The 12,917-nt window shown below is 43.7% G+C and overlaps 1 protein-coding gene across 2 annotated transcripts in view; it reads left to right on the top strand.

The window, feature by feature from the left end:
• Window positions 1-7,820: 7,820 nt before the first annotated feature.
• PPP2R2D (protein phosphatase 2 regulatory subunit Bdelta) overlaps window positions 7,821-12,917 on the top strand; it is a 30,773-nt gene continuing 25,676 nt past the window's right edge. Inside the window, exons 1-2 of one of the 2 annotated variants that reach the window (XM_081007205.1) lie at window positions 7,821-7,971; window positions 8,179-8,268. In XM_081007205.1, the coding sequence (XP_080863331.1) occupies window positions 7,965-7,971; window positions 8,179-8,268 (97 nt within the window). In that variant the 5' untranslated portion in view covers window positions 7,821-7,964. The remainder of the gene's footprint in view (window positions 7,972-8,178; window positions 8,269-12,917) is intronic. The other variant, XM_081007206.1, reaches the window with a different exon arrangement.

Below are 12,917 nucleotides of genomic sequence, written 5' to 3' on the forward strand. Positions count from 1 at the left end.
AACTTGTTTTTACTCTTTTGCAAGGTTTCCCCTTGGGCTACAAGCCACCACATTTTACTTGCTGCTAAATCACAACCAAGAATAGATCCTGACAAAGCAATACTTCCAAGCACTCATTTACTCAAAGCTGGATCTGCAAAAGCTGACTCACCAAGTTTGTAATATCCTGTAGAAGTATACAAGGAGTGTCAAATAACTGGCTCAAGAATTGTCATTAGTCAAAGGACTGACTAGGTTCTTTGCATACCAGCCTACAAAAGCCACATCACTATTACTGTCGAGGTGGTGAAGTCTTTCGCCTTTCTTCTCAAGACTTTGGGGCAGATCCTCTGGGAGCTGATGACAATGTTTCAGGGATCCTAAGGGAGATAGAGCCTTACTCCCTATATACAGCCATACCCATTAGCAAAAGGCGGCTGGATTTAATAACTCCTGGCATCACACTACATTGGATTAAGTGGAGCAAAGAGTGACTCTCCCCACACTGTCCCATCATTCCAAACCAACTGGGGAAGAAGTTACAGAAAGAAAAATTGCTGCTTTAAAAAACGCCAACACTAACCTTTATTTTCATGTTCCATAAAATCACGTTACAGTGGTGCCTCGCAAGACGAAATTAATTCGTTCTGCGAGTTTTTTCGTCTTGCGAATTTTTCGTCTTGCGAAGCACGGTTTTAACGGTATTAACGGTTTTAAGAAAAAGGAAACAAACTTGCAAGACGTTTTCGTCTTGCAAAGCAAGCCCATATGGAAATTCGTCTTGCGAAGCAACTCAAAAAACGAAAAACTCTTTCATCTTGCGAGTTTTTCGTCTTGCGAGGCATTTGTCTTGCGAGGTACCACTGTATTAAAATAGTCAGAAGAAATCAACAACAGACATTAACTAAACAGTGTGGCTATTTTGTTGGCAATGATATGCTAGCAAGATGGAAATAATAATAATAATAATAATAATAATAATAATAATATACCCCCCATCTGGCTGGGTTTCCCCAGTCACTCTGGGCTGCTTCCAACAAAATATTAAAAATACAATAAAACATCAAACATTAAAAACTTCCCTAAACAGGGCTGCCTTCAGATGTCTTCTAAAAGTCAGATAGTTCTTCATTTCCTTGACATCTGATGGGAGGGCATTCCACAGGATGGGCACCACCACCGAGAAAGCCCTTTGCATGGTTCCCTGTAACTTCGCTTCTCTCAGGGAACCGCCAGAAGGCCCTCGGAGCTGGACCTCAGAACAATGGGGGTGGAGATGCTCCTTCAGGTATACTGGGCCGAGGCTGTTTATATACAGTGATGTGGGTGGGACAGGGAGGAATGTACACTCTTTCCTAAACCTCTCCAAACCACAGCTCCACACCCCACTGTTGATGCAACTTTACACCAACCCCAGAACTTTTGCAAATAATTTCTTTCCTACTGACTTCAACTAGAGGGATTTAAAGCAAACCAACAGCCCTGCCCTGGAGTTGATGACATCACCACAACACAGCATAGGCTATGGTGTAACTCAATACCCAATTGCTACACATTACCAGTTTCTGTTGTGTGCCAGGAGCTCCTAAACAGGCACCTCACAGCTGATGGGGCAGAGGGCGAGTCCTGGAGTTGCTTCGCAGATAAATATCCACAGTAAATTATTTACTTAAAAAATCTCAGTGATGAAAAATAGCAATGAAGGGTCTGGGCTAGTTACTGCACTAGTTGAAGCAATTTTTTAATTTTTTAAAAAATTAAATTAAAAAGCATCTGAGTTGATTGACCACAGCTGTTCTTCATGCTACACAACAGTTCCCTGTCAACAAACGTGCCTGGAAAAATGGTCTCTTGACCAAAAGGCCCCAAAGTTGGGATTTACCGTGGTGGAAGTCATGAGCAAAACATTGTTTAGTGTGCATTTACCCTAATATACATATTTTGGTATGCATTTTGCCTAATATACAACTTTTGCAAAGCAAATTACTCGCAATGAAAGGGAAAAGTTGACAGCTATGCCTGGTGGGGGGAGCTGCGCTGGTTTGCCAGCGGCGTAAGGTCGTGAATATAAGCCACACTTTAACTTTTCATGGTCAGAATGGGGAGGGGGGGAGTGCAGCTTATATTCAGGCCAATACGGTATAGGTATACTACTACTACTACTACTACTACTACTGCTGCTGCTGCTGCTACTACTACAACAACAACATTTGAAAACATCAGAAATCTTAAAAGAAACAAACTTGATATTGTATTAAATGAATGTTGCCAAAACTTTTTCTATCATCTTTGATAATGTAGATTCGCCATTTAAGCTCATCGATTAATTATAGCCACAATAGGTAGGAACAGAACCTTCATGACCAGCAGTGGTTTATCACTGGTTTAAAACCTGGCAATAAACTGGGGATTACTGCCTCCACGATACCCTGCTTGTGAGCTTAGAGATATTTGGCAGGAGAAAGAGTGCTAGGCTACACGCTCTTTTGATCTTATCCAGCAGGACTGAATTCTTAAGGGTTTTAAGCTGGGACATGTAAATATAAGGGCCACTGCTTTTTGCAACTCAGCTTTGTTCTTTATGAACACTTTTTACCATAGCAAAAAATCAAACCACCCCACACAACAATTAGCAACATAGCAGTTAACAGAACAAGGCATGAGAGTTTATACACGAAAAGGTGTGTGCATGCATTAAATGTATGTAATGCTGAAATGTGTTTGCGTAATTTGACATCTACAAAGATACATGCCAAGGGGAAAGACACATAGCTATGATATGATTTTCTATTAAAAGACAGGCCTAGCAGAAGCCTAATCCTATTTTAAACAGGTGTGCAGTTAGAATTGCCAGAGGTTCTATTTTTAAAGCAATAGCCCTTGTTTACGAACACCTTGCTCTGTAACACTCACAAAATAAACAAATTGGGTTGTAGCCAACATTAGCTCTGATCAAAGTAAATCTGTTTAAATTAACCCATTTAAATTTTGGCCCATTATTTTCAAGGGATCTACTCAGAGTGGAACTGACATTGGATATAACTGAATAGCTCTCCTTCTTCCTACTGGGAGCGAGGGTTGCTCTCCTTGTCTTGGTAGACGTCATCTCACAGGGTAGCCAAGTCAGTTTCCATTCCAAAATCAGGCCTATAACCTGCCTGAAACTAATATAGAAAGTCAGTGTCATCCAAGAGAGTCTAGAGCAAGCTGGCAATCATCTGCTTGAATACCTTACCCAGTGTGGAGGCCACTCCTGTTGTATTTCTGCCTGGAGTTCTGAAAGAAAGGATATGGAATCCTATATACTCCCCTGAAGCTTCATGTCCCTTCTCATAGTTAGAAACCATTAACAGATACACATCCCACTCCTTTTATAAAACGCCTTTCTCATTTGTATCCAAAGAAACCAGGGTGACATAAATGAGATTTCTCATATTATCTTCACAAGAGCCCTGTGAGGTGGGCCAACTGCTGCCTCTTTGCCTAATCTAAGACCACAGAGTATTAGATACTCAGATCTAACAAGTACGGCTAGAAGGAACCTTCCTGCAACAAACTACAGTGGTGCCTCGGGTTAAGAACTTAATTCGTTCTGGAGGTCCGTTCTTAACCTGAAACTGTTCTTAACCTGAAGTACTTTAGCCAGTGGGGCCTCCCGCTGCTGCTGTGCCGCCACCACGCGATTTCTGTTCTCATCCTGAAGCAAAGTTCTGAACCCGAGGTACTATTTCTGGGTTAGCGGAGTCTGTAACCTGAAGCGTCTGTAACCAGAGGTACCACTGTACTCAGACTTAAGGGGATTCGCACATGGAAAACGAAGTATAAAATCATAGATTTGGAAGGGACCATGAGTGTGGCAGATCTTAAAGTTTTATAGTAGGTAAAGGTAAAGGTACCCCTGACCTAAAGGTCCAGTCGCGGACTCTGGGGTTGCGCACTCATCTCGCTTTCCTGGCTGAGGGAGCCGGCATACAGCTTCTGGGTCATGTGGACAGCATGACTTCTGGTGAACCAGAGCAGCGCACGGAAACGCCGTTTACCTTCCCGCTGGAGCAGTACCTATTTATCTACTTGTACTCTGACATGCTTTTGAACTGCTAGGTTGGCAGGAGCAGGGACCAAGCAACAGGAGCTCACCTGTTTATCCTGGCTCAGCTATCAGCAGTCATCCCCTGCCCCCCCCAACCAACCAAATCGCAGCCTGTTTGAGTGCTGTTGTCCCTGATGTCCAGTAAGCTTCATTGCTACGGGATTTGAAGCCATTTCCACAGTCCAACATGCTATGCACTGAAGCTTATAGGGATTTTTCTGAGGGCGATCACCAATGGGAGACCACTTTTCTTGAAAGGCAGCTTGCTTGCTCCTGCCAAGCATCTTCTACAATCAGCAGCTACGGAGAAAGTTGAATGCGTTCTAGGTCCCACTCTCAATTCACATCAGCCGATAGCAATGCCCAGTAAGCACAGCCAATGTCCCATGTGATGATCATGTGATTGAACTGTGTGCATCGCATCCCAGAACATTCTGCAGTATGTAGAGGGCTTGTGTGTATAACAATAACATAAATTATTGGCAAGATGAAGGAATTACCTTGGAATCTATTCACATAAAGACATTTTGAATGTCTTATGCTTGAGTTTCCTTCCTGGATTCAATTCTAGTAGGACTCTTATGCAGACTTGATACAGATTAGTCTGCCACAGTTTTGTATGTTGGATTTATAGCACATCTAGAATCATAGAATTGTAGTTGGAATCTTGAGGGTCATCTATCCCAACCCCCTGCAATGCATTACTTTCCTTGATCAAACCATTAGACTTCTGTTGATGCAGCCTAGAAAAGCATTAGCTATTTTTGCTGCTGCATCACAATGTGGACTCCTGTTAAGCTTGTGGTCTGCTACTAGATCATTTTTACATTACAAGCCAGGTACACCCCATCTTATATTTGTGTAAGATGGGGAGCACATTGGAACAAATAATGCTCAAACCAGCTTCTGAGAGCTTCTGCATCTTTTAAAACACACTAAGTATACCTTACTGTGTCACTGCAAAACTATTATAGGAAGAGCCCTACTGATGATATCTTTCTGCATATAGCTATCTTATCAAAGCACAGCCAGGACAACCCTATGCTGAATTAAATGTATTTCTTTCTATTTTCATGGTTACACATGTGGGTTTCCCCTTTCCTTTTTCAGTTGCTTGCCCATAAGAAAGCTAAATTTTCATGGTAAAAGAGGGGGCGGCGGCTTTGCAACCTGCATAACAGGCCAACTTAAATTTGGCCCCCAACAAGTCAGATTGCATGAATAGAGCAGGACCATGTGTATAACCAACCAAGGAACAACATGTTCTTTCTGAAGGAGTGGGTGAGGATTCAAATATTCACACTGAGGAGAAAAAACAAATGCTTAACTTATATAATATTTAAAGCATTCCCTGCACATCTCAGGTGGCAGATATAACCAGCAACACTTTGCTTGCCCTTTAACCCCTGCCCCAAACCTGAGTTTCTCTCTCATGCTCTCTCACAAACACCTACGCTTTTATGTTTATTTAGCAGTGTAATTCTTAGGCCACTTGGCATTTGAAATATCAAACCGGGCTACAGAGATAGCAGTTTCCGTCTTGCCTCCATTAGGGGCACAACCTTACAGTGGCCACGTGCCAGTGCTGGGCAGGGCCGGGCCAAAGACAAAGTGGGTTGGGCAACCAATATAAATGTTACCTTTGTACAGTAGGCTAGTTTTACATACACTCATATATCGCTCTCTATCCTTCATCCAGGCAAGCAAAGGGCATTAATATCAGGCTTCAAGCACACATTCCAGCCAGGCAGAAACACTCAAGGCAGGTGCAAAACAGGGCAGGTGAGGGGTGCAGCCTAGGGAGAGGTGTGGCTTGACGTACAGCCTAGAGCAGGGGTCAGGAAACTTTTTCAGCAGGGGGCCGGTCCACTGTCCCTCAGACCTTGTGGGGGGCCGGACTATATTTGGGGGAGGCAGGGAAATGAATGAATTCCTATGCCCCACAAATAACCCAGAGATGCATTTTAAACAAAAGGACACATTCTACTCATGTAAAAACACGCTGATTCCTGGACCATCCGTGGGCCGGATTTAGAAGGTGATTGGGCCGGATACGGCCCCTGAGCCTTAGTTTGCCTACCCATGGCCTAGAGAGCCAGAGAAGTCTAGACAGCTGCACTTGGCCACCATTCCTGAGTTTCCACACCCGTGTTCTACTGACGTCAGCAGCATTAGCAACGGTGTATCTTGAGCTTTGGTATAACAAGCACTTGCTACTCAGCTGTCATACTATAAAAGAAATGCAGAGAAGGCTTTGGGTAAATTCGTACCAAGTATTCAGAATACCAATGTGGGAGCAAGCACAGGACGGCCAGGCTTGACATTGTGCTTGTGCATCTCTATTAAAGAATGGAAACAACTTTCCCTCCCCTGGGATGCTACTATCCATCAGCATGGGCAATACTAAGCTAAATGGAGCTGTTTCCTGGAACTTTGGCATCTTGGCAAATGCCACATCGGGTTTCAGGAGCTGCACTGCGTTCTGTTAAGAAAATATGTGTGGGTTATACAAAAGTATTATACAAATATTTTTCTTTGTTATTAAATTATGTAAGACTTGCAGCTGTGCCACAGATTGCAAGGTAAACACAGGCATAGACCATGGTAGGAAAAAAGGTAGCTGAAAAGGAAAAAATTTCATATTAAAATCAGCAGGCGGAAGCAGGGTCAAGCATTTCTGCTTGCAGCTTCTGCAAAGCGCCTCCTGTGAAAATCACTTTGTGAAGAATGGGCAGATGAACAAATGAGAGGAAGTATTATACCCATAGAGAAGACGCAGAACTCACATCTGCACAAGGACCAATCGATCTGAGCCTCTCTGTAATCCCAAATACCTCTAGGCAGGCCCCAGTAAATCACTGGTGAGGAAAATGCATTCTGTACATGCTCTGGAACCCTGTTTCTTGCTTCACAGGCAATAACCATGAATAAGATATTCCGTCCAATTATTTTCCAGATGCAAATGCTAACGTTGCCTCACAATGCGTATCATGTTGAGTTTTAAACCCTGTTGTTTTAAAGGCCTTTATTTCCAAGTAAAGGCAACATGTTTAGCCTAACCTGCCTCCCTTCCTGGATAAGCTCCTAACATAGTTGAGGAAACAGGGTGACCGCACCAAAATCCTCCACGGCCCCTTACTTCCAAGTTTCCCACGAAACAGGACTGAGTTTCAAATGAAATAAAAAGAAGCCTCAGCCTGAAGCACAATTCTGCTGAAGCCGAAAGCTCGCCTCACTATACCTGGTGTGACTGTTCACCTGGCCCTCGTTAAAAGGGTTTAATTGGTATAGTTTGAAGGACTCTTTTAACTGCTGGCGTGTTCATCACCGAAGGGCACGAATCCCTGCTGGATTTTCAACCCCTATTTTTTTTTGGGGGGGGGAGAAGCAGCCCCGTTCTCCCCTTCCCTTTCGAGCAAACCGTCTCCCTCCAACCCTGCGAGAACCTGAAGCCTCCTCCGGCCTGGCGGGAACCGGCCTCCTCCAACCCACGCGAGAGCAGAGAGCCGCTTCCACCACCCGAGGACTCCCCTCTTCCTCCTCCCGCCTAGTCCTGCCTGCCTCTCTCTGCCCACACACACACACCATTCATTCAGGCCCATCCGGCTTCTCCCTCCCTCCCTCCCTCCGCCCGGCGGAGGCTGGCAGGGGGATGACGTCACCGGATCAGGCTGACCGGCAATGGGCGCCATTTTGAAACCCCCAAACCTCCGGCGGCGTCGGCGCTGGCGGTGGCGGCCGCCACAGCAGCAGCAGCAGCGGCAGGGGCAGCGGCGGCAGCAGCTCGGGCACCGGCGTCGCTGGTAGCGGCTCCCTTTCCGGTCGCGGTCGGTTTACGTCTGCCACGCGGGCTTCGCTAGGCCCCGGTCTCCGCCCGCCACACACACGGCGCGACATGGCAGGTGAGGAGAGGGGCGCACCAGAGGCAGCGGCTATGGGGCTGGTTTGGGTGGCCCTGGTTTTGGCGGGCGGAGGCAGGCCTGAGGCCTCGGGGAGCCGGGCTGAGGGAGCTGGAAGGTTTTGGCCTATTTATCTTGGGTTGAGAGAGATACCGAGAGGCGAGGGTCGGGCTTCTCACGGCATTTCTTCCCTTTCCCGTCTCTTCGCAGGGGTGGCCGGCGGCGGCGGAGGCGGCAGCAACGATTTCCAGTGGTGCTTCTCCCAGGTGAAGGGGGCGATTGACGAAGACGTGGCGGAAGGTAAAGGGGGTGGTTGTTGTTGTTTTAATTATTATTTTGGGGAGGGTGGGTTTAGGGGACGGAATGACCCTGGGCTCCTAAGGAAGGGCCTCCGAAAGGCCTCACTTCCTCTCGACCCGGCTTTAAAAACCTCCCGCAATGGGGGTGGGGGGGAGGAATAATGGTAGAGGAGGCTCCTGCTAGTCCCGGAGCTCCCTCCCAAGGTTGCTGCAGGCCCTTCTCCTCTGCAACAACCTTCCCCCCCCCCCCACCCTCCACCCTTCCTGCAGGGTTGATGGGCCTTCACTTGCAAGGCATCCAGCAGGTCCCCAAGCGCAGGATGGGAAGAAGGAAGGGGCTGAGGATGAACCCTGGTTCCCACCGCAAGGGTGCCCCCGCCACCCACCCCGGGCCCTTGTTCGGTCTGGAAGCAGCATTAGTCTTGAGAAAGTGTTACCTTTTGCTCGCCTTTTTGTGGTTCTTCCCTTCTCTCCCCCCCCCCCACCAAACCACCACCATCTTCCTCCCCCTTTTTTTGAATATGTGTAGGGGGGATTGCAGAGTCTGACTAAGCTGCTGCTTGCTCTGCCTCTCCACACTGTACAGAAAACTGCTGTCTTTTTTCCCCTTTTCTTTTTTTAATGTTCCGGGAGAAATGACAGACAGTGGAACAAGAGGAGCGAAAAGAAAAAAAGAGGATTGGGAGTGGGGAGCAGTCTGTCAAGGTTGTCAAGCTACATTCTAGCCATACAAGGAAGGGGAGGAGGCAGCCTTCTCTGAAATTTAGTTTTTAGGAGCAGAAATGTGAAGTCTTCTTTCTGGCAATGCGTAGCTTTAGGAGTACTTTTAAAAATGATACATCAACCAAGGTTAGATTGAACAAGTTTGTAGCCAAAACCAGCCCAGCCTGTAAAAGTGCCTTAAAAGTTCATTCTTAAGTATGTTAATTCCAAAGTAAATCTTACAAAGTTCTGTTTGATTTATTATCTAGTAATTAAAATTGCAGCCTAACTGTTGCTGCTTCATTAAAGTAGCTGGCTGGTACCCATGGTATTCTAGAGTTTTATGAAGAGTCTGCATTGCTTTTTGAAAGTGTACAGGTTGTATTTGTAAACTTATTAAATACACTCTTATTAAAAGTTTGGTTATTTTGGATTTTTTAACACTTATACTACTGTCCTTAAAAGCATTTTAATTTGAGTTTGTGTTGTATTCTTCTTGTAGTTTAAAAATAATTCAAAAGACAAAAGTTGTGGGGTTTCTTTTTACAAGAGTGGAGAGGCCAACTTAGGGTGTGGTTTGGAGGAAGATACTGAAACCTCTGTCATTACTAATACTCAGACTGATAATAGGTGACCCTTTTAACATAATAGAGAATTAAAAATGGTTTGCAGATAAGCGGTTTCCACACTTTCTTGAACCGCTGTTTGTTTTCCTGAAAGTGGCGTGTTTTCCAAGAAGCAATACAGTTTCATTAATGCTTACTTGGGTTCAGTTGCCATTCTTTGTTTTATTAAGATGTTTATGCATAGTCAAGCCTTCTGAATCATCAGTGGGTTTATTGCTGTTTGCTTGTAGCATTATGAATAAGTGTAGTAGAAACAATAAATAATTATTGGTGAGATGTGAAAGAGTTCTGTGCTAGAATGGATAGTAGTAAAATAAATTCCAGTATGTGTACTAAATCTAGTATTGTTTTTCAACCTTGATAGTGATATTTGATAGTCTTCACACAGTTCTGTATCTGGGTGGCAGCCAGCTGCAAAACATTGGTAACAAGATGTCTACATGCTTTCATATTGAGCACAGTTAATATTTATGTAGAGAGTTGCATTTAGAGTTCTATTTATAGTGAAACAATTAGCCACACCCACAGTATGTGTGTCTGTCTCTAGCTACTTTGTGTAAGGGGAAGGGGTTACATGAATAAAATACCTGGTCTTGCACCAGGTGGGAATTTATAGTATTAATTAACGGCACTAAAATTTTCCGTAAATACCTTGATCATATGTTCAGTCTTGCAACTTTCTTGCTCATGGTAATAAATGACTGCAGTGCATATCAGTTTATCCTGTTTTGAAACAGTTGTTGCAGTATACTTATTTTTGTTGTGAGAAAATAAATTTCTAACTACTTGCTAATGAGAATTAGTTTTTATAAGGTTGGCAATTGGTTTTAAAAAGTGGGTAATTTGCCATCTACTGTCCACATTATTTTTTCAGAACAGTCTCAAGGAAGAAAGAATATTGTGCTTATGATCAAAATTACTCTTCCCTGGAGGGCTCCAGAGTCCAGGCCCTCTCAAACTTTATAGACACCCTTCCAGATCATGTGGAAGCCTCATTGTTTCCATAACAGTTTTCAGTATTTCCTACTCCTGGGCATTGTGACCCATCACATGGCTATAAAAGCTAGTGTGGCTTAATTTAGAGAAGAGAAGTTAGAACCACACTGGAGTGCAGAATAGGACAAACTTGCTATTAAATGTGGGTTGTGTGCATGTTATATTAGTATATCGGAATATACTATGCTACATGTACAAGGGCATGTTTTATTTTATGGAATATTTGAAAATATTTGACCATAGCCAGATAACAAATTCACTTAACCAGCATCTCAGCTCTAATTTTTATCCTTGTTTATTTGGACATACTTTCACATCTTGCTTCCATTTTCCTTACCGCTATTTTTGAAACAACTTGTTCAAGAAGCTTTGTAAAAGAAATTACATTTAGGTTGTTGGGCCCCAAAGAAGGGCACTATAATTGATGATAGTATGTTTTTGCTGTTTTGTCAGTAACATTTTATAATCTTTAGAGATAAGGCAATATAGAGAGTTATGCAACTAATCTTAAAAATAACAATTTTCTGCACTGGGCATAAGCAAAACTATCAACAAAAGTATATGCTAAAAAGAAAACTGACATTCAGGCAGCACATTTGAGAACTTAACCAGTTTTTCAGGATTAAAATTAAAATGTCATAGATCAGAGTACTCCAAACACATGCAAGTAGTTGCTTGCATTTCGCAGTATCACAGTTAATAGAATTAAGCCTGATATATTTGTCAGTAACATGTTTTCCTTTCTGTTCTTATACCCTATCCAAAAAAATTTTTTTTACTTAAATACCATGGATTTTAAAGGAACTTGCTTCCAGGTAAGTGTGGATAGGACTGTACCTATAATAGTTTTAGAAAATGAGGCCCGTAATTTTTTATTCATATATTTGTGTAATGCCATCTTAATAGTGATACCCCCATGGTGAAAATTACATTGCCAACTTCCTTCTAGCTTTTGCACTAATCACACAATGTATGGAGGTGTGTATTTTATGTATATGTGTGCAAAATAGGCTTCTAAGTTGTGCAACAATCTTCTCCCTCTGAACAACACATAAATTCATCCTATAAGACCTATATTAATTCAGATTTTAGGAACACATTTTTGCATCAGAACCTAATATATATAGTGTTTTCAGCACTGGCATTCATGTGTACTATACATTCCACCATAACTCCATATAGGTAGGCAATGCTGGGTGAGAAAATTTGACAAGAATGTGTCAACTCCCTGTTCATAACATTTTTATTTTCCTGTCAGTTTCTTGTAGCGTAATGCGAGCCTTGATTTCTCTCCTGACTGTTGACTTTCTGCTACTTGAAGAAATAATACAGAATTCTTTTCTCCAGGCCAAAGTCTTGTCTTTACTCTGTAAAGTACCCATCAAATTGAAGGTACTATATTTTTATAATACAGGCATCCCCCAACTTGTGTGCGATCAACTTCGGGCGTGACCACATATATGCATGGTGCCAACAAATAACTAACTTACCTAAAACGGTGAGAGAGAGCTGGAAAGTCCTTGTGGCTCACAAGGAAACCCTCCCCAGAGCCTGAAGAGGACATCAGTCATCCAAAAGTAAAAAGCAAAACAAAACAAAACAAAACTCTCCAGGGGCTCTGAAATGGTATGCAGGAGCTCTCACTGCTGCCGTGCTACCCCATTCAACAGCTGTTGGGCTGGAAGCTGTATGTACTGCAGTAGGCTCCCCACTTATGCATGTGGGGCCCTGGAACGTAACTCTTCATAAGTGGGGAGTCACCTGTACTGTACTATGGAACTGGGAATTATGGATTATAGTTCCCTGTTGTCTGCACATACTGTTGTAAACACATATTGGACAGTTTTGGACACTTGTACCTGCTTAATTAATCAAGATGTGTAATAGACTGGTGGGTGTGCATCAGCCTCTTTGTTCCTTTCCTTGCACAAGTGAGCAAATAAACTAGGAAATCTGAGATTAACTATCATTTCTGGCTTTGTTTGAACTGACAAAGTGTTGTTAATGGCTCTGAAACAAGCCACAGTATGAAGTTCACAAATCTTAATGACTTATTAAGCTGACATGTGCACTTCCAAACACAGCCATTATATATTGTGTGAAGCTGCCCTTAAGGCAGGGGTCGGAAACCTAAGATTCATGGGCCACTTAACTGGACCATGCACCCCTGCAGGTCAGTCGGCTCCCATGCGCTGTGCTAAACCGGCGCAGAACAGAGCAGGGACCGCCTTCCGTAACACTGGCCGGCTTCCCATTGGCTGCAGGAAGCTCCTGCTGCGCACGCCTCCTCCGCGCTGGAAGGAGCGCCAAAAATAGCGTTTGCGCA

The sequence above is a fragment of the Podarcis pityusensis genome, assembly GCF_964106645.2.
Source record: "Podarcis pityusensis genome assembly, chromosome: 5".
Taxonomy (NCBI): Eukaryota; Metazoa; Chordata; class Lepidosauria; order Squamata; family Lacertidae; genus Podarcis; species Podarcis pityusensis.